Here is a 27200-nt window from a genome sequence, read left to right as displayed (position 1 = left end):
TAGCCAATTAGCTGAATCAATAAAATCCCGTTAAATTATGAGTTTTGTATGAATAAAAAGCAGTCTAGCAAGATTGTGAACTTAAGTAAGAAACACAAGCAAATCTTAATTTTAATTAAATCATTTTTGTGATTTTTTGAAAATAAAAACTTGTGGCAACATACAATATTACAGCACATAAAACAGCCTTTCGAAAATTACATTAAAATACTTTGACATATATAGTTATATACACCTTTATTTCTCAAATCAAAATACTGTTGTCTATCAAAAGAGTTTATGATAAATAATAAACATGTTTCTTTTATAATCACAATAATGTTGTCAATCGAGAATAGTGAAATAAAAAATAAAAGGCAGTTTTTTTTGGACACCAAAGAACTCTTTTTATCTTCAAATAATCTTATCCACCATAAAAAAAACTAATGTTAATAATAAATATCTTTCTTGGACATAGACAAAAAATAATTCTAAACTATGCCTCAAACTTCAAGATATTATGTGTATCCATGAAAGTTCAAATTCAGAAAATCTTTCTTATACCAATCAAGTAGCATCTCAACTTACTCTCCAGGTTTTAATAGTGTATTTTACAACATCTCCATTTTTTGTCACTTCTCCTGTAAACTTGACCCAGAAGTGTGGTTCAAATGGTTCTGGAGGTAAGGGCGAAGAGCTGGTAGAAAAACCCGAAACTGTTTCCAAGGTGGGTGAATCACGGTCAACTTCAGACTCAGCCTGACTGATATACAAGTCACCATTGTGTCCAGAGTCAGAATCCCCAGTTTTAGTTGACTCCATCTAAAAAAAAAAAGGAAGAAAAATAACATCGATGCAATGATCAACAGGAACGTTAAGATAACAGCTACTCAAATATACTGAATCACTCTTTACTTATCATGCTCTCATCTTGCATTTCATTTTTAGCAGTGCAGTCTTTTTAAATGGTATGTTACTAAGTACTTAAAAACTAATAATGCACATGAATTTATAGATGCAGAAAGGAACACAAACATGTATACCTCATCGGGAATGTTTATCAATCTTAATATTCAATTCATGCCATTACCAGCTAATACACTTTAAATAAACATCTCCTCTTTCTGGTTATACATCTTCAAGTGTGACCTCATTATTTTTTGGTCCACCTTCCACAGTACTCTTTCAAAAATCTCAATGACTTTTACTCTAAACCTAAATACTATATACACATGCAAAACACAGGCACACACTGTATCACCAAAAGTACTTGAAAAATACTCTCTCTAATTAGTAATGGATCCATTCACGTCAAGTTGCATTTAAAACCCATAGTGTACTGCAATGTTAGTTTTACGCAAGTCAACAAATAATATGTATTATCATTTGAAGCTGAAACAATCATAGAAACATCTGTTGAATGCAGTACTGATGATAATAAGTGTACAGTATATTTAAATCTTAATGTTTATATCTACATCCACTGTATGTAGTGCTGATGATATAGCTTGTTTCACAATGACTTTATGAACAGCATAAATTTAAATATGAATGTAGAATAATATTTTTTAAATTTGTATTAAAACATGTTTTTTCAGATATATATCTTTTTCCCATAAGTCACACTATAGTTTTAATATCACATAGCCCAAATCTAATAAGCATTTTGAGCTAACTTTCAGCTCATTAGCATAATATTGTTATACTAAAGGTTGATTGCAGGTTTTTACAAAAAAATATTCAATTTGAAATTTCACCACTTCTTTGTTATTGAATTTCAAATATTATAGTACTTAAAAAAACATAAAGTTGTTTGTTTTCTTCTGTCAGGTGGAAATTTTTATATCATCATAAATGAATAAGATACTCCAAAAACATACAGGTATGTTCTATCTTAATGACTTGCTGCAACTGAGCCAGTATAACACTCTAATTCCTTAAATTTTTTGTGTTAATTTTTTTAAAGGCAAGTATTATCAATATGTGTGTAATACATTTTAATTATTTAATCACTAGTTAGGCCTCACTTGAAATAAATACTATGCACATTTTTGGTTCTTGATGTGAAAAAAGGATACTTACTAATTGAAAAGGTGTTAGAGAAGGGTTAACATAATGATAATGGAGAATTATCTCATAGGAATAGGTTAAGGTCTCCTATCTTCTTTACTCCATTTATAAAATTATCTTGGAGACTGATAGGATGCACACCTTTAATTTCTTCGTGCTATATTCTGAATACAACACAGGATGAAAGGACAAAAATTTAAGATTTGAAAAATAACAGGCTTAGGATCTATTTAAAGACAGTTTTACTTTTTCTCATTGGGTGATTAGCTTACGGAATGAGTTTTCAGTGGCAGTAGTGGTGACTTTACACGTGGAATGAATTATTTCCCAAATAATAAAAGGCAAGTTTTTTGTTGTTGGTTTTTAAAAATAGTTGTGCAGACAGTTTAGAAGGGCCAGATGGTTTCTTGTTCTCTATCTTCATGTAATTTTGAAAGATACAGTACTCAAATAAGATTTCATTGGAGTATTTGGTTCTTATTAATATAGTAAAGATACTGGTTTACTTGCAAATGTTCAAAATGGGTTTCGTAACTTTAAATACTTAAGTTCAAAGAAAAATTCAAAGGTATGAATTTGTTTTCACTGAATCATAGAACTACAGTAACACAGTTTACATTCATTATGGACTTACATAAACAGCCCATCAGAGAATTTTTTAACTATTTGAAGGCTGTTTTGAATTTTGGGCAAAGCTGAACAAGGGCTATCTGCACTAGCTTTCCCTAGTTTAGTGGTGAGAACTTAGTTATATAAACAGACATTCAAACTTGTATCAGACATAGTTGTTTCTCTTTTAAAGTTGACCTTATATTTATAGATTGGTTTGGCAAACTCTAAATAATTTTAAGAGTGAATGTAAAGGACTTCTTGCATTATAACTTAATTATAAAGATATAACACGGTTACTTGTGTAAATAAAGAACAAATGTATCCATTATAAAAATTCAATAAATACATTAAAAATAATGACATACTCTATTTGAATTTTTGTGAATAAATAATATAATTAAACTTTACAAAGCCTGCAATGTACAAAATTACAATTTAAAGGTAACTACTACTACAAACAAGATGTGTACTACAGATCTGTACTGCATTACTATACAGTATTATTACTAGTAGTGTACTAAATATACTTAACAGTTATAAAGATAATAACCCATATATGCTAGCATTTTATTTTGATAATTTTCTATATTTCTTCATACCACTTTATTGTCACAAATGTTTGAATCTACAAAGTACACCACTCCTTAGAGTTACGACAACTGGTAGTAGTTACACTATTACGAATAGTAATACTAACAGACAAATAACTTCGTGTGCCTATAAGTATAATTAATATACGACTTTAACTTTAAGAGCAAACTGTAAACAGAACTTCCACCTACGAGGACAACAACAAAACACTTTAAAATAAAATGAAAAGGTAGGCTAAGCCTACAAGATAAGTTATAATTTATGTTAAACGTACAAATAAATTACATACTAAAAACTCACCTTACCATTGCATTGAGCTAATGGGCAAGCACTTATTTTTTAACTCATGGACAATAAATATCTTACAATTTTTATCGAAAAAAAATCTTTACAACGTTATAAAAAAAAATCACGTTTCAATCGGAGTAAATCACATGTTTCTCTAACTAACGTTAGGTGGAGCATGGAGCAAGAACGACATAAAGTTCATAGGGTGTTGACCAGTCTAAGTAGCGATTGAACATTACCTCGTTTTGTTGTTGTTTTTTCCACTTATAACATTGAAGAATAAAAATATAACATGTTCAGTTGCAAACTTTCTTTGTTAACTCGAAAATGACCTAAGAAGGTCGAAACATTGTTCTGTACTTTATTTTATTTAAAGTTTTACACCCACACCAGCCGTCTTCAGAATACAAAATTCTAACTAATATTACTATCAGCATTACAAGGTACAATATAAATAAAACATTCCCAACCCCGTAGAAAATTAAAATTATTGCGATTTGTTTGGGTACTGGCCTTGTAATTTTACTAAACATAATAACCTGCCAAACTACAGTGTACGAAAACTTACATTAATAATAACTGTGTTATAAACAATAAATCTAATTACGTGACCTTAATAATGTCAAAAATAAGTGTGTGCGAGTTTTATTTGTTCATGAATAAAATCAAAACTCCATACACCAACTTATTGCAAAACAAGATGAGTTTGAAAAAATAAACATTTTATGAAAAACGTACTTACATAACATTCTTCGGAGTGATAAGGATTCGTAACTGCCCACATAAAGGAGGTACTTCCGGTTTTCTCTCTATAAGTTTGAAACGCAGTTTCCGCTTATGATATAATCAGCTAAGCTATCTCAGAAATTTACAAGTAAAACTTCATTGTAATCCTTTGCGCAAACTGAGCGATTTATAGACGTATCAAGCCATATAAATATTGTATAATACTAAATGAGTTGCCTTTACCCAATGTAAACTCATTTAAATTCTGAACGTCTCTATAATTTTTCTTTTGTAAATATGCTCTAGAAATGATACGATATTTATTTTCCGTACCAGTGTAGGTTGATTTAATAATTAAAGGAAACATCTTTGTATCTTGTAGTTACGTGAAGAGAAATGCAAAATAAACCGCCACTTTAATTTAATAGCAAAGAAAACAAAAACTTCTCAAAAAGGAAGTGAATGTATGAATGGCTAATGTAAATTCTTTAAAAGAAATGCAAACAATATGCATGGCATTTGCATCATCCCTACATAATAGAAAAGACAGCGTAGGAGAATGTTAATACACGAAAATAGGATAAATAAATTAACCTAAACTTGGATTGAATAATGTCATATATATATATATTGCTAAATGTTAATTCTTGTCTGTGCTATCACGTAGAGATGATGCAAATGCCATCCTTAGTATCTTGTTTGCACTGCTTTTGAAGGATTGATATTAGTCATCCCTACATTTATTTACTTTTTTGAACTTTACTTGTTTGCTTGTTTTTTTTTCAATGGATTGCTTCAGTAGATACGTAAAAGTTGTGTTTATTATCAAGTTCTAAATACAATGAGGTTCCACCTTTAATATTTATTGTGTATCTATTATCAACTAGTAATTGTTGTTTCACCTTATAATCAAGCTTTTTAAAGGAACATGAGTAATTTGTCAAAAAATTATCCAAAGGGAATTGCACCAAACATGCTCACGCTTTCAGCCATAGGGACGCTATAATGTTACGATCAATCCCACTATTCGTTGGTAAAAGAGTAGCCCAAGAGTTGGCAGTGGGTGGTGATGCCTAGCTGCCTTCCCTCTAGTCTTACGCTGCTAAATTAGGGATGGCTAACGCAGATAGCCTTCGAGTAGCTTAGCGCGAAATTCAAAACAAAAAACACAAATACACGCGCTCTGATCACTATGGGGAATCAAGCCTCACGTTTTTACTTTGTAAGTCCATAAACTTCCCTTTGATCTATCGAGTGACATTTCGTTTCTACAATGATTGATGGTGTGTGCTATTACAGAAAAAAAAAAAGTTACTATTTGTTGTTGAATTTCGTGCAAAGTTATTCGAGGACTATCCTCTCTAGCATTTCCTAATTTTGAAATAACAGACTAAAGGAAAGACAGCTTGTCAACACTAATCACCGTTGTCTCATTATCTACTCGATTCTCATGATGGAATTTAACAATCACTCTTATAACTCATCTTTGGCCACAGAGTGTGACCAAAACTATTGTTGTTTTTATGGTAAAAAAGCGCTACGCGATCAAGAAGTATTATTAGTCATTAATAAAATCTGTAAACCAAGTTCGGCTGCTCCTGTTTATAAAAACAGAAAAAAAAAAACATATGAAGATTATGTTGCATGAAATAAAAGTAATCTTGAAATAAACCACTACGAGCATTCTTCAAATAACCATGACTAGTGAGGAAAAATCTCTAAAATAATAATGCATATCTATTTAACAATAATAGTATCATGAAAAATGTAAAACTATAAGTATATTATAAAGAGTGAATTATGAAAAATAGCCACAAAATAGACTAAAACTGCAAAATAAAAACAAAAAACCCGATTAATATATATTTTGCCTTGTGTGTTTACATATATACAGATAACTATGTTTAGATTATGTTCTTTCAGTTATACATTTATATTGTTATTTGGTAACGTAAGTTTTGAAATAGTGTAATAGGCATGGCTTAAAATAAATTTCTTGAATCTTTATGAATAAATACAAATAACATAGAATGCGACTAAAACTAAAGTACAGGATGAATCATTATTGAATTAGCAAGTTTGTTAGACAATTATCCATTTTTTATTAGTCAGTTACCTTAATTTTCCTATTACTAAGTTGTGTTTTATTGAAATACTACACAGACGAGAAAGGGCTGTGCGTAGAAGTGTTAGCAAGCAAGTGAAATTAACAGTTAGTATATTAATTAACAGCTTCTTTGAACTTTGGCTTACCAATAAACATTATTTAACTTGTAGTTCAAGAAATAAAATGTTTTTGTTAAAGTTAAGAGGAGATACTTTTGTTTACTAAATCTAAGACAGCTCACTCAACAATAAATGCTGTTATATCAATATATATATATAATGCTTTATTCATTAAATTATGCTTATACACACACATAGCATAGTTAATGTAAAAACATTTGCCGTTTATAAATCCATCTTTTATCATTTATGCTAAAAGTAAATTTAACAGTCTTCACTTCTCAGACCCTACGTAAGGCATCACCGAAACAAAAGAATACATTAAAAACACAGTTCTCGTCTTTAAAAGCAATGATTGTAGCAGCAAAGTCCAATTTACTTTCTGATTGGACTACGACAGCCGGCCCAGTAGATAAGAGATTCTTGAACCGTGCACTTGTTCAGGTTTCGCCGATCTTTGTCTTAACAAACACTAAGTCTATTCTATAATCCTAAAATTAGTGACAGTTAAGCATGTATAACCATTTACATAGGCTTGCTCGAAAATTTTAAAACAAACAAACAAGCACATTTTTCAGACACTTGATAAAGATAAGTAAATATTATCTTAATGCATTTAAACTTGGAGAGTTGTATTTATGTAAGAAATACTAATAATTTTATTTTAATAAATAAAATCCTGGATTAAAGGTTTTATTAGCCTTAAGCTTTTCAACTTATAGAGGCCCCATCGAGACAGAACCTCTACATGCAATACATTCATAGTCATAGCTTCAAGTCCCCTAATTAGTGTGATGCCCTGGGCTTCAGCTTGGTAAGCCCATGCCTTAATCCGGGGTTGAATAAGTATGATTTCTTAGTGGTACTGTTGTTGCTTCGGTTTGATTTGAATTTCACGCAAATCTACACGAGGACTATCTGCGCTAGCCGTCCCTAATTTATCAATGTATGACTAAAGGGAAGGCGGCAGCTAGTAATCACAACTCACCGTCAACTCTTGGGTTACTCTTTTGCCAACTAATAGTGAGATTTGACCGTCACTTTATAACGCCCCCAACGGTGAAAGGGCGACCTTCAGGTTGTGCAGGTTTATGCTCAATCCAAAATAACAACAAAAGAAGAAAAAAATGTTGGTATTTTTAATTCGAGCAGCAGCTTATATAACACATTGGTTAAACGAACAGGTCAGAAACCTTTACAGTTCACCCAGAGCCATGATCACCATTGTATAATGCACAGTAACAAAATGTTTTGGTGTTTTTTAATCTGAGCAGCACCTTTTGTAACACGATTTAAATAAACAGGTAAAAAACCTTTAAGTTTACTTATTATTGTTGTATGATACTCTGTCTTCGAAGAGCTCTAATCAATCACGTGGTTTTGTTTAAGCACAAAGCTACACCACGAGCTGTCTGTGCTCCGCTCATCACAGGTATCTAAACCTCATTTTTTAGCGTTGTAAGCCAGCAGATGTGACTTTTTGTTGAGTGTTGCAACCAAACGGAAGAAAATAAGTTTGACTATAACACTGATCTGTTGTTGTGTTACAGGTATCATGGGCTACAGTATTATTTTGTTTTAAGAATGCATACAGTTATTCAGGAGGATGGCTGTGTGCAGAATATAAACATACTAGGTGTTTTTTCCTTCACAATATTAAAGCAATTATTATCAATTTACTTTCTATTCTGCATGTGCAAAGGTAACAAATAACACATGGTGTACAAAGTCTTAATGTTATATTCGTTTTAGCTAACTGTTTTCCTCGAGGAGATAATATCTGTTCTGCCCATTACGGGTATTTCTGCAATACAACATGTGCACAGATGTTAAACATTAGTACCCTTCACAGGTAGCTCAAAAGATATCTTAGAGGTCATGGCTTCACTGATGACCGAATGAGAATTATTACTTACCTATGTAAAATTAGTTCTTCTGGATAAATGTTTTTTTCAAAGTAAAATGGCTTGACATGGTCAGGTGGTCGACTCGTAATCCGAGGTTCGAATCCCCGTCACACCAAACATCTTTGCCCTTTCAGCCACGGGGGCGATCAATCCCACTATTCATTGGTAAAAAGTAGCCCAAGAGTTGGCGGTGGATAGTGATGACTAGCTGTCTTCCCTCTAGTCTTACACTGCTAAATTAGAGACGGCTAGCGCAGATAGCCCTCGAATAGCTTTAGGCGAAATTCAAAACAAACTAATTCGAAGTGAAGAACATTGATTTAATCAATTTGGGATACAATCTTGAAGAACAAACAGTTTAAAGAGAGCATTCGGTAAAAGTGACAATCCCATGGTTTTTTTTTTTATATCAGATTTATTTTTATTTAGCAGTAGAATGTTAGGCATTTAGTTTGGTTTAAATGCATAGCGCTTTAAAAAATAACTTTTAGATAAAGGACTATACATCTAAACCAATAAATAAACATTGTTCGTTTTGTAATTAACTTTGTTTCTATTCGCTTTATTCAAAGAATTACCATCATTCCATAATACATTTCCAGAGAAAGTGTTATTTTAGCGACCTCTCTCGTTGGGCTTAAATAAATTCTGCTTCAACTGCGCATACAACAGCTGTTCTTGTCTCAACTTATACGCTTCGAATGCAATTTTCGTTATGTCGGCGTGGATTACTGCTTTCTAAGTGAATTTTCATCAAAACGTATTTTTACCTATGTATGTGTTGCTGGTTTGTTGAAGACAATGTGGCAGAATGAGGTGTTAATCGTCACTCGATAGCTTAGTTTGATCTGAAATAAGTCAAAATCGTATGATGTCCTGAGAAGTACATCAGAGATTTAGACTTCACGGGAAAAAAATAGGAATGGCAATGCTTTTTTTTTTCGACTAATTTCTTCTCAAACAACTTGTTAACAATGCGTTGAGTTTTTGAATAATTGCCTATGGACTGCTCCCGCCTGATTTCATCAGGTCCGAGATCTTAATTAAGAAGAATTCTGTATATTTGTATGTATGTATGGACAGTAGCACAATTATTAAATGAAAGCTGATTGATTGAGAATGTCGAAAGTCTTTTTTTTTTCTTTTGAAATGAATTAACAGTTTCTTAACTGTCGGTCAGCAAAGAGTACAAGTGTTTGACCGATGGGAATCAAAAATGCACGTCCACAGAGCAGAGAAATTTAATCCCCATTTTCAAAGTAAAGGGTTCTTTATTTAAATAATAAAATTTTGTTTATTAAAGCGTGGACACACATTGTTACACAGCCTAACTTTTTATTTTATAACAACATGTTTATAACAATAAAAGAATTACCAAATATAAATTTAAATAACCTAAAAAATAGTTAGGAAATAATGTTAGACTTGTTGTTAATTGTGTTAAGCTCAAACATGGATCAAACTAAACTTTCAATTTTATAAGAACACAAGCTTACTGCTAAATCAAAAGGTATGGGATCATCTCACTGAATATTATCACAGTAATAATCACTGGCGAGTTTCGACTTCTCCACTTCATCAGCGTACATTAACTTAAGATTAAACTGCTTCAAATTGTTCTGCAGGGATAAAATCAATCCCAAATAGGAGTTCCATGTTTCTTTCATAAACAGTATTGGACAGTGTTCATGTAGAGTGATGAAAGAGTACATGTGACCAAAAAAAAAACAAGATTTTTATTTAGCAATTTAAGCTCCATTAAATTATATATATGTATATATAGAGATGTGAACCATCCATGCTAATTCAGTTTGTTAGACAAGAACATAGCAAACTGTAGCCCAAGCTCTTTAAAAGACAGCATAATGAATTAAAAGGGACAATATATATATGGTGTGTTTCTCAAATAACTGCAAGTGCTTTAAGAGTATCAAACTTTGTACTGCAAAAGGTAAAAAGTTGGTAACTCAATTTCTTAAAGATACTTGTGGGGAAATATTGGGCAAAAAGTCATCCAACAAGTGAGTTGTGCACCTCCATCAATAATACTAGGACATGTGTTTTGAATTTTGCATAAAGCTACACAAGAGCTATTTACACCAGCTGTCTCCTAATTTAGTAGTGCAAGACTATAAGCAGCTAGTCATCATCACCCACTGCTAACTCTTGGGCTACTCTTTTATAAACAAGTAGCATAACTGACCATCACACTATAATGCCCCATGCCTTAAAGGATGAGCATGTTTAGTATGACAAGGATTCAAAACCTCAACCATCAGTTTACGAGTCAAGTGCTCTAACCACGTGGTGATGCGAGGATGATCCTGAATGAACAGCCACCTGTTGGGCAGATACGTATTTTGGAATATCATATACGCATGATGGCACATGAAATTTAAATTCAATATGTTGAAGCAGTATTGAGATATTTTAGTACAGATGACAAATACAATAACAAATAAATGTTATGACATTTAATGTAACAGAAAAAATAAAACACTAAATTCTGTAAAGTTCTTCACTATTTATTATGTGGAAGAAATGTGTTTGCATAATATTTAAAGTATTCCAAAGAAAAATATTCCAACATGTCATCCCAACAATAAATATCACCAATACCAAGAAACAAGGTTTTATTTACATTTAGATATATAATTCACCTTTCATAAATGCAAAACAATCCTATCATACTATCTTACACAATCCTAATTGTATTCTTTTTTTACAGTCATCACCACCTTGAACAAAACTCATTTACTAATCATCTTGAACTCAGCTCTATTTTTAATAATCTTGAACTCAAATAATTCAATTTCTAACTTCTAAAAGTGAGCTTTAGCTACACATTGAAAACTTCCAATCAAAACTGTTTCATTTTATAACGTCCATTACATAGTTACATATTAGGTAGTCATGATGAAAAGGTTTGTGAAAATAATCCATTATTTAAGATAAACCACTTTCACTTTCCTAGCAGTCAAATTTTCAAGTTTATACTTCTCTTTAGTGGAAAAATATTTAAATGTACACTGTGACCCTGTTATAATGTGGACCACTATTGTGAGAAACATACAACGTATGGGCCCATCTTGTACCCAAACAATTTCATTCAGGCTTATCTGTTTATGAGGACTTTTTAATCAGTTTATTTACTGTCCTGCAACTTATAATATTGACATTGTGGACCATGTTACAGTGAGGCCCCAAAGTATAATTAAGATAAATTACTCCACCTTACATTTTAAAATAAATCAAGAAAACTATAAGCTGATTCATGCACTTTGGGAATTGTACTTTATAATTTAAACATTAATTTTAAATATTCAAATATTTAAAAGCCCATTTTATAACCCTACTCAAAATAATATGCACCAGTGTACCTCATCAAAAGAGAAATACTATTACTTTATAACAGCACACAAAGCTTGGGAATGGTATGAAATCAGTATTTAATAATATTTAATATTTTAATTAATGTAAGATGATTACAGTAGTAAATGTAATACTTCAATAACATTAAAAAACAACCACTTAACCAGTGGTTTTAAAAATTTCAACATAATTAATAAAACAAAATTATATTATCACAATTTATTTAAGCTGTATGACATTATGTTATTAACAATACAGGTAAATATGAGCTTCACTTGGAAACCTTAGTCTTTACAAGGCTTAGGGAGAACATCCAAGACATGCTGGTGCTTTATTTGTTGACAAATTATTAGTAATTCAAATAATGTTGTAGATATGAAAAAAAGGTATGTGACAGAATGGAAAAAAATAAATATACACAATTTTCTTAGTCTCAGATATTTGCACAAACCTACACAAAGATTATCTGCACCAGCAATCATTACTTTTGAACTAACAGACCAGAGAAATGGCAGTTAACCAATGATACCCATTGTTATTTCTTGGGCTACTCTAATTGAATAGTGGGATTTGACTTGTACTCTTATAACATATCTACAGTCCTAAAGTACAGCACCCAATTATACTTTTAGGGCAACAGGATGAGGATTGTGAACCATCAGATCCATAATTCATCATTATAGTCACCAGCCTGCATCTCACTAACAAGGAGGAAACTATATATTTAGGTACAAATGACAAATGAAATTGTTTCATTTTTCTCAAAATACACTGTTTATAATTATATTATTATCATTAACTTTCCCTTATTTAACTAAAATTATTTTTGTAAAGTGTTTTATAACAAAAAAAAATCTAAATTATTTCTTCTGGTTTATGGAGTGAATAAAACACAAATAGCAGGTAATTGAACCACTGAATTCAATCAATAATAATGTTTCCATAAACGAGGTAGAGATTATCAAACAAGCTCTCCCTTTTATAGTTTAACACTTTTTGCAGAAAAAAAACCCAAACTTGATTTCCTGTTAAATAGAACCTCCCTAAACCTTTTCATTCACGCTGAAAAGTAAAACGTAACATTTTTCTTCAGAGTATCTTACACTCTTGGCCAAGATGTATTCATGCAAGATCTACATTACCACCCATTTGTGTATTAACCATATCATAAATATGTTAAGAGATTTCAAAATTTTTAGCACTAAATGTTCCAGTAATATCTTTAATTTATGAAGAGATAGAGTACTATGCATATGTTATGAACCAGTCAGATGCTGCAAAGGAAAATATGATATGTTTAATGTGCTTCCACCATGCAATGTCATTTGCAAACACAGGAAAGATTCCAAAGTGTAGGAAAATTGTGATTTACAATAATTTTATTTAATAACTGAGCAGCAGCAGTTGAAGCAATATTTTTATACAAAAGGCTTAAGCTAATTTCACTTAGCATTTAATGATGTCTATATGCAGAATCTATAAATTTGCTTTGCTGTCATTTTTATAGCAGTGGATCACATTATCAAGTAGAAGCAACCATTTCACACACAAGTGTCAACTTTTCCGACACATACTACAAATGGAACACTAGAACAATCAATATTTGGATTAAAAATTACACTTAATACCATTTAAAATAACCCACAAAACACCACAAGATGACAGTGAACAGCCATCTCTATATTAAACTGAGCAGTGATACTGGGAAGTATTGTTTACATGCTCAAGCTAAATTCTCATATTAACTTTACAGTTGAAACATGTTAAAGTCAAGAAGTACTGAAATAGATGTTATTATGAACTGTGTATCAAAATGGTTAAAAGCTCTTTTGTTGATGTAGAACTTGTGTCAATAAACATTCCAGTACCAATGGCCATAAAAAAAACAACATTAATACTGTTGAATGTATGTGTTAGATGATGTTGCACTTGAATTTAAGTGAAATACTGAGTTTAGAAATTTATTAGAACACTTTATTGCTCTGTAGTTCTACTTTGTTGTGTCTTTGAAAAATTTATATTGTAATTTAAAATGTATGAAAAGCCATGAAAATAAGCATATTATTAATTTTCTGACTTAATCCATGATTTGCATATGCTACACATTTAATTAAAATTATAGCCATAAATGATTAATTACACTAGATGTTTTGAAAGTTAAGATGCCTAATCCAGATATAAAATGATGCAACATTGTCGCATTTGATTGCCCTCCGTTTCTGAACCACTATTCACTGGCAGAAAAATTAGGCTTGTGGTCCAAGTTCTTCATACCAGTATACAAGATATTTTTTTTCTTTTTTGAAAAACAATGTTCACTACAGTTAATTTAGTGTGGTACTTGATGCTAGTTGGAATTTAAGGTGTGTGTTGTTACAGCAAAGCCACATAGGCCCATCTGATGTGTCCACCAAGTGGAATCAAACCCCTGATTTTAGTACTCTAAATCCTGTGACTTTCTGCTGTCCCACCATGCAATAAGTTTAGAAAGACACAACTGGTCCTATGACACATTTCAAATATCTAAGACTTGATTCCCCGAAAAAGCAAAGGATAATTACAAAACCCATCACAACAACATTAAAAGGCCACACACAGATAAAGTTTCAAAAATGTTGTAAAAAATGTAGCCATCAAGACAACTAATGCACAACGAGATTAGTTCTTGAGAAAGGATATGTATTCTAGTCTTTGAAATAGTGACACAAGGTACATTGGACAAATAAATCTTAATTTAACTATTTGGTTCCAACTAATGTGTGCATGTTCTCCAAAGAGAAATTGTTGAAGGAGTGAAAGAGGCTCTGTGATGGTTTGGTGCATCATATTTACTGATTGATGTCGGCCATCTCCAGAAAACTGAGTAAATTATGGAAAGAAACTGATTGGGCAGAACTTTATCTTTCTACGAGATAATTGGCTTAGAAATTCCATTCTTATCTTTCAAATAAAGGAAACTTGGAATATAACCAAATAATGTAATGGCTGCCACAGAGTTCAGGTCTTAATCTCACAGAACAAATCTGGGATTTGCTAGACCACATCCTTAACAAAAAATTTCAACTATTAAAGAAAACCTCTGGACACAGCTTGAAAAAAAAATTAAATCAGAGTACACTAGGGGCTTCGAGAAAATAGATACAATGCCATGAAGTTGCTAAGAAAAGTCAAAGGTAATAATGCTATAAGCATTATAGAAATTTAAAAATATTACTTATGCAAGGTAAATTTGTACTAATTAGAGTTAATTTATGCAGCAAATCAATGACTATACTGTATATAGCTTAGTTTCATCAGGTTTATTATGCCAAGCTGTTAGACTCTTTGTAGTGTGTGCACACATGCACATACAGTTTATACTTTGCAAAAAAAAAGTGCATTTATTTTTTTATTACAGCAAATGGATATACATCAGCTTTTCCTAAACATTTTTTTGTTAAATTTAAGTTGTACATAATGGTGGATTATATACAGAAATGTTAACATTTTTAAATACAAGTATTTTGTTCAAATTTAAAGGTAGTGTTTGATGTTTGCTTTACTAGGTACCAGTCTACTTGTAATACCTGCTTAATTGCATACATGTGCATTCTTACAAGGTTGATCAAAAATTGACATTCCAAAATTTTGTGAATGTTCTTGTGTTAAATACAGAATGGTCTGTTACACAGCTTATGACTGGACATTACTCAGTAAAACTGCACTCACATGTTATAACAAAACTCAGCACAATTTTTTTGGTTTTTAAAGAAGTGTAATTTCATAGACTCTCAGTTAAATACTGCTACCAAAATATCTTAAGATGTTCATCCCTTCTAGAATATAAAATCTGAGTTTCTCCTTAAACGGTGTGAAACACAGACTATTATAGGTGTTGAAGAAAAAACAAAGTATCTGATATAGGAGTTATGACCCAGAAGTTTATATTCGAGTTTTGGTCCCTGTCAATTTATACATAGAATCTGAAATCCATGCAACAATATATACTTCAAATGCAGATTGCTATACACTTTATAATGACAAAAAAGAAATATTCCTTGTATCTCTTAAGTTTGTAAGTTAATTCAACAATATGGATTTCTACAGTACTTTTTTCCATACCATACTGTATGCTATTAATATTAAAAGTTGTGAGGATAATTTCAAAATTTCGTGGCTAGTATAAATTACCCAGATAACAATGTTTTTCTACAACTATACATTATTTCAACTAATTTTCAATCAACTATTCAAAAGTGATTATGATCTAACCACCTGTCTGCAAGCTTCTAGATAATGCAACTCTGGGATAACATATCGCACACTGTTCTATTTGTTCCATAAAAACACAAAGGAAATTCATCACCATATTCCAACCATGACACACAAAAATAACTTCAACTTTCAGTTAAGCACAGAAACTCTAAGTGTATTACACATGAACTCTTGCAACTTGGAAACACAGAAAAGTATTGAAATGAAAAGCTATCATAGAGTATTATGCTTATTTTTTGATAACTAAAATTTCCACACACAATTCTTAAAAACTGCAAAAAATGATTGATGTTTCAACATTCCTTTCTTATTACTAGACTTTTTAAAGAGAATTTAGTTTAATGTCTTACACCATTCTTGGCCAGTTATAAAGATTATCAAAATATTCTCAAATCAACCTAACACAGTGTCTTCCAAACTTTAAACAGCAATGTGCCCCCATAAATGAGCAAATTTTCATTGCTGATGACAAGAAACCCACTTGAAATAGAAATGTATCTCAAAATGGCTGGTACGGGTATTAACATCGTAACCTGAAGATGACCTAGGAAGGTCAAAACATTCTCTCCTTATCAATAAAAGTGTTAATACCCGTACCAGCTGTTCTGAGATAGTTTCCATTGCTCACCTTCACTTCACATTAAAATAATTTTATCAAGTAATAAAAGAAAAAAATCAACATTTCATTTATTTGTTTTTAACAATTTTTAAAAATTGAAACTTTTTTCTGGAATGAGTGGATGTGAGAGCAAAAGAAAAAAACAAACAAACTCTGAGAGCAAAGTAATAGTTGTAGTTGACTAACCATTCTGTTTTTTTATTACTCCATCAAAAGAGGAACTGAGCCTCACAATTTGGAAAACACTACCTAACAGATGATAGAAGTATGTTTTAAATGTTAGAAAACATCAAAAACCATACACCTGCTATACATAAAAATGCACAATATACACTACAATTCTTAATACAATTGTAAACAATGTTTTTTGTCGAATTTTTAAATGTACAAATATATATGAAAATTATATGAATACAAACAAAACATCCAGATTTAAACTAGGATAAGAACCCTATGCCAAATCCAGAACATACCACTTAAAACTTGTCAATATATGATACTGAGAATGTTGTGCATAATGAAATGAAAGAATTTTCCATTTTGCTTCAGATGGAGGGAAAACATACATTATCGTTTTATTCAATGTTGTTGTTTTATACTCACTAGCTAACATATCCATTTAACATACAAAGAGGGCACTGGCATCCTCAGGGAGAAGGTGGGATGGGATGTAGATTAGGAACATTTACTCCCCTACATCATTCCTCCAGGGGCCCTAAGAGTACATGCTAGGTTTGGTGATAACTGGTCCACTTGTTTGCCAATTACAAGTGCGACACACACACACACACACAGACTTTTGTCAAGTAATGGTTTAGACTTTGATTAAATATAGATAGAAGATTTAGAGGTTTCACTAAATGTACCAGTGAAGTTCTATCCACAGTTTATAAGAATGCATTATTACTTGTATATTTTCATTCACGTGTGTATGGACCTGTCTCTACTTTAACAAATATAGATATCTGCAGGATGTCTTCACTTTAAGATATACAGATTATTTAAAGATATATAATAAAACTGAAGACTTTCTTCCCTGTGTTTAACACAAACAATACATAGTTTTTCACTTATTGTACAGTTTGAAAATAGATAATACATCTTAAGTTCTCCATATTATTATTATTATAAAATAAAACTGTCTTAACTCTTCTATACTGATTACTGGCTAAAAGGAGTACATATAACAGCTGGTACTTTGTATATTTTCCAATTTATGAGAAAGGTTTACATATATGGAGGTACACTCATTTTCCTATTAAACTTAGCTACCTATGTACTTTCAATATAGCTACTTATCAGTACTTCTAAAAACTTTGAAATTTAAGTAAACTATTATTAATATGCTAGAGCTGGTTATTGTCATGCATCTAGGGAAAAACTATTTTTCACATATGGAATGAATAGGGAATAAAACTTCAGAATATTCTGCCTTTGTAAGCTAATAGGGAACAAACATCATGAGAAATTCTCCTCATTAAATATTAGATTAACAGCACTAAGAACATTTTCTACTTTATAAGTAGGTTCCTTCAGAGCTGCTTCTGCTGGTAGGAAATCACGCGGGGAATGATCAAAATCTCCTTCATCAAAGTCTTGGTTGTAGACTCCTGTATGCACAAGAACAGACTTGCAAGAAGTGACTCCTTCATCAACCTGTGCAATACAAAAATACAATACTGTTTTCTCTGGGTAAAATGTATTTCACTACAATTAAAAAAATCCCATCTACCTTTTTGTCAAAAATAGGGTACTCTCACATCAAAAATGTTTACTTGTTAAAACACATTAGATAATGACCAACAAAAAATATTATTATTATGAAAACACACAAGTTGGATTTATGGGTTTGTGCAAGAGACTTTCTTTTATGATGCACTTGATGCTAAACCAGTTTTTTATTAAATGTACCAGTTTTTTACAATCCAATCATTGGTTACAAGGTGATTTGGACTGCACAATTATTATTAAAAAACAAACAAACATTACTTATATTATAAATAATAATAACTGGTTTACAATTACATTTCATAATATCTAATGTAGTTGCACGAATTAATGAAAGTTTATCATAAAATATTGGCATCATTAATATTCATTGAAATTATTTTGATATATATCTGTTTTATATCTTAGCTTTCATTTTATAAATTTGATATATCTGTTTTATATCTTAGCTTTCATTTTATAAATTTGATATATCTGTTTTATATCTTAGCTTTCATTTTATAATTTACAAGAGACACTGTTATATTATCTCTCTTGCTATAGACCTAGTCAATCTAGCTCTTGACCTCAAACTGACCTTTCCTTTCCACACTATAACTATTAAAGTTCTGTGTCTTTACAAAATTTTGCAAGCTTTCAATAAGCATTAACAAATTTTTTATATACATACATACAAAAACCAAAATTTTTAACAAAGCATTTTTGCTAAAAATGTATTGATTCACTACAAGGAGTGCAAAATGAATTTCATGATAAGATTAAAATTACTTTTCTTTATGTAAAATCATTAAATTTCACTGACAATCTTTAAAACTTCCTAAATAAATTTTAAAAAAAAATTTTTCCAGTAAAACTTTACATTCAATCTGTTATTTTCTACACGGTAAGTTTATGCAGGATTGGTCAAATTGACTGATCTCATAACCATAATATAAAATTTGAAATAAATTACCACAGTTACTTCAATTTGTAACAGGAAACTAGAGTTGTTTATCCTAAGTATTTTAATTCTAGAAACAGTATACATGTGTTTCCACCCATATTTGTTTGGTTTCATTTCCCTTTGAATGCTATTGAACAAATAATCCTACTACACAAGTTATAAAGCACTTGGAGAATATGTAGTTCACATTACTCTAGCACGTACACCTTGAATTATGTTTTAATAATTTTTAAATTTTAGTTACTTTAATAACAATAAATACAGAATACACATGCTAAACAAAATAGAATACTTACCACAGTCTTCAATTCCTTTGCTGCTGACCAATGATATTTTACCTTTTTGTACCAATGGTACTACTACATTAAATCTTTGTATTTACATAAATAATGCACCTAAGTACACATAATATGTAAAAAGCAGACAATATCCTATACCAATCGTAATTTCTTTGGCTTTCTAACTATGCAATAAGATCTATTAAAAATTCAGATAAGGTAATCAGTCTCTTTCCCACGTGAAGTTCAAAATGGAAGCAAAATACAGATCTCTGTACAGAAAACAACGTAATATAATACTTCATTTCACACATTAAAACTTTAGGGTATTTTTTAATGGTTATAACTAATATAGTAATAAATGTCAGAAAGAACTATTAGCAATTTGTAAAAGAGAGGATGTGACAGGTGGTCTGATTTTCTATTTTACGACTCTGTAATTAAACAGGAATGAAGGATATAAAAATCATGATTTACTTTGTGAGAGAAAAAGAAATTGTAATGATTTTCATGCTAAGTCTTCAGACTTGAGTATTAAGGTTAAAAAAAAAGACTGATTATTTTAAATGAAATTAGGGAATTTAATTTTCCCACCTTGTTCTACCTACCCCCAAAGTTAAAATGCATTATTATATCTCATTTGAGAAGATATTCAATAGTTTGTAATGGCAACAATTATTTCATGGATAATGTTGTATTATTTATATATAACCTGAAAAATAATGGTTAAAAGTCTGGCCACTGAATACATTTTTAAACTATTTTATAATGAATATGAAAATATTTAAAAAATAAACTTTCAATTTCAGAAAATACCTGTTGCATCACTACAGACTGTTAACTATTTTTAGTTTATAAATAGCTAAATAAAAAAATGGAAGATATTGTTTGTGTTCAATATAAGTACTGATGAGCATTTTCATCAAAACATAGAAACATAATAACTTTGTAGATCCATGCATTCTTCTTAAAAAAGTAAAAACAAGCGAATGCCTGGTTACCACTACAAGTTGTTAAAAAATCTCTAATGCAGAACTAAGACATCAGTATTATATGTACAACTCTCTTCAAAACTTTATGTAAAGATTACAGACAAAACAAACAAGTAACATATTACTGAACTGGAGGAAAAATCTGGTGTTGTTATAAATCTCTTCACAAAAAAGAAAATGTATTATCAATTATGATTAGGAACTGAAGATATTTATAGACATTGTAAAAATAAAATCTGTTTTGGAAAGTCCATATCATCATTGAAAATTAATTTATTGTTTTTATCTATTACTTTGATTATCACACTAAAAGAATCACGTGTACAGTTTATAAATAAGACTACATTCACATCTTTGTATGTTAACTTGTTTAAAAGTTAATGATCCAGATATTGAAGCATATGAAATACACAAATGTCAGTGTTTTGAAAAACTATCTGTTCTACTGTACCAGAAGTTTACAGTTTCTGATACTGTATCATAAAAAGAAGATAAATATTAGTTATTGTATATCCTAAACTCACTTCCAAATTAAAATCTGCTTCTGGTATGATTCCCATACGTGAAAGGTCTGTCTCCCTACTCTTCCCAGCTGAAACTTTCACATGAGCTAAAACATCAGCCCTTTCTTTCCTCTTCTGTTTCGTACGCTTGTGTATATAATGGTTGTACAAGTTCGCTCCAAATATATCTGTATTGATATTGTCTCTACAGGTGAAAATCAAAATTGTATCATTCTATCTTTTCTCTTGAGTAGCCAATCGAGAACATGTTCGTAAATTTTGTCTTCTCGAGAAAACAAAACAAATATTCTGCATTATCTTTACATTGAGAAGTATATGTATATGTTGAAATCGACTGTATATCATTTTGTTACGCTTACCATGTAGTTATACTAATAACATTTATCATAAACATATTGGAAGGACAAGTGTTGAGCACACTGTTTAATTAAGGGATTTAATAATTATAAAGAACGAATGAATTTCAACATTTTTTTTTCTTTTCAAATTACCAGATTACATACACTTGAAGCCTTTAAAACACTGTCTTTGAAATATGACATAGAGCCCAAATGATAGATATCACTGCACAACAATATTTTTGAAAAGTTTTGCTTCCTGAAAAGTTTTTGCTGATTGTGACAGGTACCTGGTGGGTATGCACAAATATAGTTTTGGTTTTGCTTCATCATGTAGGAACTCTGAGAAATAAACAGTTAACTGTTCACCAGCAATAACTTATTTAACTGCATTTTTGTTTCTAATATGCTATTAAGTTCAACATAAAAGTAATTTGCTCCTGAATTTCATTTGTATTCAATGTCCGGTGGATTACATTGCAGTGTCCAATAGTAGTCAGCAAGCATTGACAGATTCCAGTTGCCCTGATATTGTTTTTCCATTATAGTAAAACTGAAGATTTCAATGAAATGGTACATGATGGGCAAATTTGGATGTGATTTTTTGTGATCAGCAGCCAAAAATCTATAAGAAACACCCAACAGTGTTCAAAAAGCAAAAACTTTGTTGTGCAGTGTATTTAATTAAAACACCTAGCTTTTATGCACATTACATAGCAGGGGTTGTCTTAATCATTCTCAAATCCTTGGACAGAATTAAGTAAAGGGAGCCACATAATGATAAGAAAATCAAATGTAGATTAAAAAGCATAGCATTGGGGGCCTTTCCATGTGTGAGCTCCAATCTGATAAATAGGAAAGACCTCCTATGCAGCATAGAAAGTTTCTTGTAATATTTTTATTACTGTTTAATCTTATCAATCAAGATTACATTTGTAAAGTGCCCACACATACTGAATTAGTTAATCATAAAAACAGTAGGTAAATGCTAGTATATCCAAATAATGGCAGACCTAAAATACTGCTTAAATAATTATCCTTATAATAGTTTAACTCCATACAGTTAGATTGTTAAAGTACTACCAGACATGCATCAGTTTTATATGATTTAATCATTTAAAAAAAAAATTAAATATTAACGTATCTAAATCAAAACAAACTTCAAGTATTGCTTCAACAATTGATTTTAACTTCACACAATTACCCACATTTGTAGAGTACTACCAGTCATGCATTACTTATATTATTTAATGATACAAAATAAATAATTAGCACATCTAAATCATGGCAAATGCAGAGATGCCAACTATTTCAAATGACTGAGCATAATGATTGTAGACAGAGCCCTTTCACAGTTTTAGTCCTTTTAGATTTGCCAGAAACAAGACAATCTGGTGAACGAGGCCTTTTTTTTTTCCATCTTGTGAACAATCGCATTGGTGTTTCTATGCCGCTTAGAAAACGAGAAATACCCATCTATGCGAGCACTGATTGGCTGACAAGCACTGATGACGTAACTATGGATTCCCCACGTACCAAGTATGGAGAAGCAACGCACTCAAACTATTGGTAGATGTCGGAAATACAAATATTTTTTATTATTTCAAGCACAAACATGATTATAGCAAATAGACATTTGGACTATCTCTCTTATTTATTATCAAAATTTCTTTTCTTTTCACCCCTTTCAAGCCATGGGGGAACAATTTATCACTTTATTGTATAGGCCTATATAATATACAACAATTTGGGAGTTGCAACAAGTCATAATATTTGTCTGTATGAGCGTACAGTCGTAATGTATACACCAAAATCGTAATGATTATGCTCAAATCATAATGGTTGGCATCTCTGCAAATTACCCATTTGTTTCATTTTTTTATTTTCTCAATAATTTTGTATTAAGTCATTCCCCAAACCAGCTTAGTCATTTTTTTTTTTCCACCAAAATGGAAAGAGAAAAATATATAAATGTATACCTCGGAATCTTTTACTAAAAATTTTACTGCAAATGTTGGTTTCAAAATAATTTCCAAGCATTTACCTACCCAATAGCATATAATGAGTTGATAGGATTACTGATACCAATCTTCCTCGCTTCTTGTAATAAACAGTGCTCTGCATGAAGGTAAGTGATCTCACTTGGCTTACCCACAAGAGCCGTATAGATAATATCTTTTCCAGTTATTTTCTGTACAACACAAAATATATCAGGTCTATGTTTTAGTTAAGAATGTTTTGCATGTACACAATACTGTTGGTTAATTTTAACACAATTATTTTCATAAACTGTTCTCTCAGTTACAAATTACTCATTCAATCTCTATGTAATAAACTGAAGTTTAACGTTTTATTTTACCAAACGTATGATTAGCTTGCAAATCCCACAGTGTATATTAGACTTCAAATATCATTTGCATTTGTATTTTCAGTTTCATATCTTAATTATTGTATCTTCTTTCTGAAGGCATCATAACCCAGCTAGGCAACATGACTTGTATGTTTAAAAGTTTCTAGAACAGTCATTCTCAAACATTTGTGTTCAAAGACCACCAGATTTATCTAGACAGACCATAATTGGTCCTATACATTATGCTACCATCTCCTTTCTGTCATAATGCAACCTGTCCACAGATTGTAGATTAAGAAGGTTTCAAATGGTTCCTTCCAATATTTTACAATGTATCCCTCTCTTATTAGTTTGACATTTATTTCAAGTCTACAGCAGGGCCAACTCTAGCACTGGGAAAAAATACCCATTGTAAAAATTATTAATTGCATGAATAAAATCTTCAAGATTTGCCTAAAAATGCCCAGTAGTTCCCACTAGTTTCCATGCAAGTTTCTCTTTAAGTCATATGTTTACATGTGCTAGATACACAAGCATATAACATTTTATCACTCGTATAGTTGAAGTGGTGTGAAATTATTGAGAATCTGGTGTGTGAAGTCAGTAAAGAGAAAAATGAATAATACAAGAAATATATAGGGTGACAAATACTTATTCCACCAGGGGAGCTATTTTGTGTATGGCTGGTTCTAGTCTGCAGGTTTGAAAATGACAAACTAATGCTACTTTGTATACTCTCACCAAGTTGTCAATTTTTTAATTCTATAATTTAGACATTTACAGTTTTGCAATTGTACATTTTAGTACACTGGTTTTTAAATGGTGATTTCTTTACATATCTACCATGAATTATTGAAATTTAATTTTTTACTTCAAATTGTTAATGTTCTGATGCAAATCCTTTTCTTTGTTATTCTTGATGACACACACCATGTAGCATTATGCAGGCATATCATACTTTTTCTGTCTTCTTATATTTATACAGAATTTTTCAAAATATTTGTTTATTTTAAGTATATACTGTTTTTGAATAGCACATAGTCTTGATAATCATTTTAGTTTTCTTTGTTCGTTTTTCATTCTAACCAGATAACATCTGTTCTCATAAGGGAAGACTGACTGTAATTCTGCATATTGTACATTACATCAACAGCCAGTGTATTCCAATGGTAGGTCGATGGTTCTTTGAGGTTATGATTTCTCCTATCTTTTAATAAGAATGTATAATCATGTGGTTGGTTGGTTGGCATTTTTGGTGCAACCCAACTAGGTTATGTTCACTAAACCATTAAAAATGTCAAAGTTTACAAAAATATATATGTAAAATAATATCCAGTCTAAAACTAAACAAAGTCCAAAAATCACATAAAAAAGAAACTTAAAAAATCATATGATCTGTAAAAAAGCTAAAAACATGATGAAGTTGGATAGTGTTATCTTAGGCAAGATAAAAAATAAGAGGGATGTGAACTATCACAATGATGCAGTGAAGGTCCAGTTGACACTTGAAGGAATCATAGTCTTTGCCATCACAAACAGCATATGTCAAACAACCACAATAAGATGCCTTTGAATGTACAAACTGTTGACACTGGAAACTTCTGAGAGGGTGAGCAGTATGTGGCTGAACCTTACATTTAAGATAACCTGCCTTGACAGAGGCAGTTGAATGTGGCAATATAAATGTCAAAATTAGAATACTGGTCAGCAGAACAATTCCATTCTTCCAACTGGAGATGTGTTTCATGACAAATAATCCTCAGTTATTTTAGTGAAACCAGCAAGGATCTCTGAATGGAAGATGCTCTTTGAATCTCTCTCTATGATAACTCCTGAATTCAAAATAGTGTGGGGAGTAACCTCAATAGGTGCATCCCCAAAAGCTTTTGACTTCAGGAGAAATTTACTATGGTGTGGTGTAGATGTTTTAACCAACTTGGTTAGTGACTTTTCATGTTTATTTGGAAGTAGGGGATCTTTAAGAAAAAGATTCAGCACCAACCAACACCACTCACTATGGAGTCCTACGAGAGAACGCATTACAACACCAAACAAGGACACTGTAGCAAAGTCAGGGCTTCATGAACACTATATTTAAAGACCAACATTAGATGAAATGTTCTTAACACCCATTAAGAATACCCAATCCTGGTACTCAGTTGATCCTAGCCAACAAGACTAGCTGACAAATCCTGGATCCCAACCAAAGGTCATCCGTCTACATGGGTGGCTATGCAGAACAGACATGTAGATGGATATTCAAATTGCAGAGGAGGTAAACTGAAAATATTGAACCTTCCCTGGGAGATCCCCTCATGACAAACTAATCATGTGAAAAGCACTAGTTGTCTTTAATAAATAAGACATTTCCTGTTAAGTAATAAATGTTACATCTAAACATATTTATGTTCTGAATCTAGAGAGGACAGGTTAGTGTGAATACACTGAGAAGAAAGCCAATCTGCTTGTTACTAGATCTGTGAATTGATTAATCATCCAGAGTACATAAGTAAGAACACAATGTATTTTTCTCTTTGAATTAATAAAGTGTTTTCCTTTTGCATAAAACATCATGTTCAGTCTCTTCATGTCTTCTCTCACACTCGTTCTTAACTAAATTCAGCATTATTTCATAGTATATCCTTCCAATCTTCCAAAATATAGCAGACCTACCTAATACTCACTGAGGAAATCAGTTTTATCTGAAAATACTACAGTGGTGCTGTTTGTAATTGTTTTAGGAACTGTTAACCAAAAAGATGCAACCTCTATCAGACCATTGGAGTGACAGTAAGAAATATTTTGGGAATAAACATACAACCATGCCCTAGGCTTCAAATTAACAGTAAAATGACTACAAATTTTGATATAATTTTTTTAACTTACAAGGTAGACAACCTTAGACATACTTTTAAAAAGTGCAAGTCTACATAGCTTATTAACAGTATTAAAACTGTAAAAATGTAATTTATTTCCTTGGCAATGATGAAAGATGAGAATAATGCATACCTTAATTTTTCAGTAATATTATCTTTCACACTTTATATTCTTACCTTGTAGAGGTTTTCCAGACAGACTAGAAATGCTCCATGACCAAACCTGCAGTAAAAGAATGATTTACCTATATTTAGATGACTTTTAATTACAATAAATACAGTGTAATGCATGTAGGATACCATGATTTGAATTATGAATATAACTGTGATACAAGTAACCTTAACAGCAAAGTATCGAAAAAGAATCTTCGTGTTCTAGTTCAGTCTTTTCAGCTGTCTAAACAACATGGTGGAATTACTTGTAGCTGGGCATATGGATTTGCAAGTTTATAGTGTTTTGTCAAAGCTGTGCAGCCACACAACAACCAATCCAATGCTGCAAACTTCATTATTCCATCTGTATATAT

The 27200-nt window shown here is 31.2% G+C and overlaps 2 protein-coding genes across 6 annotated transcripts in view; both read right to left on the bottom strand.

Moving 5' to 3' along the window:
• LOC143243940 (sorting nexin-32-like) overlaps nt 1–4446 on the bottom strand; it is a 78860-nt gene extending 74414 nt beyond the window's left edge. Inside the window, exons 1-2 of one of the 5 annotated variants that reach the window (XM_076487782.1) lie at nt 4283–4446; nt 568–801 (exon numbers count right to left, since the gene is read on the bottom strand). In XM_076487782.1, coding sequence (XP_076343897.1) covers nt 568–801; nt 4283–4324 — 276 coding nt within the window. In that variant the 5' untranslated portion in view covers nt 4325–4446. Of the gene's footprint in view, nt 1–567; nt 802–3552; nt 3698–3779; nt 3933–4282 lie in introns of those variants that run through there. The other 4 variants (XM_076487778.1, XM_076487781.1, XM_076487779.1 and 1 more) reach the window with 4 other exon arrangements.
• A 6569-nt stretch (nt 4447–11015) lies between these two features.
• Nucleotides 11016–27200, bottom strand: part of LOC143243939 (haloacid dehalogenase-like hydrolase domain-containing 5) — a 46215-nt gene continuing 30030 nt past the window's right edge. The window contains exons 7-10 of the mRNA XM_076487777.1: nt 26851–26896; nt 23496–23638; nt 21110–21293; nt 11016–18300 (exon numbers count right to left, since the gene is read on the bottom strand). Of these exons, the coding sequence (XP_076343892.1) occupies nt 18103–18300; nt 21110–21293; nt 23496–23638; nt 26851–26896 (571 nt within the window). The 3' untranslated portion in view covers nt 11016–18102. The remainder of the gene's footprint in view (nt 18301–21109; nt 21294–23495; nt 23639–26850; nt 26897–27200) is intronic.

This window comes from Tachypleus tridentatus, chromosome 2 (genome assembly GCF_004210375.1).
Source record: "Tachypleus tridentatus isolate NWPU-2018 chromosome 2, ASM421037v1, whole genome shotgun sequence".
In the NCBI taxonomy this organism is placed as follows: domain Eukaryota; kingdom Metazoa; phylum Arthropoda; class Merostomata; order Xiphosura; family Limulidae; genus Tachypleus; species Tachypleus tridentatus.
This window is presented reverse-complemented; position numbering and strand designations above follow the sequence as displayed.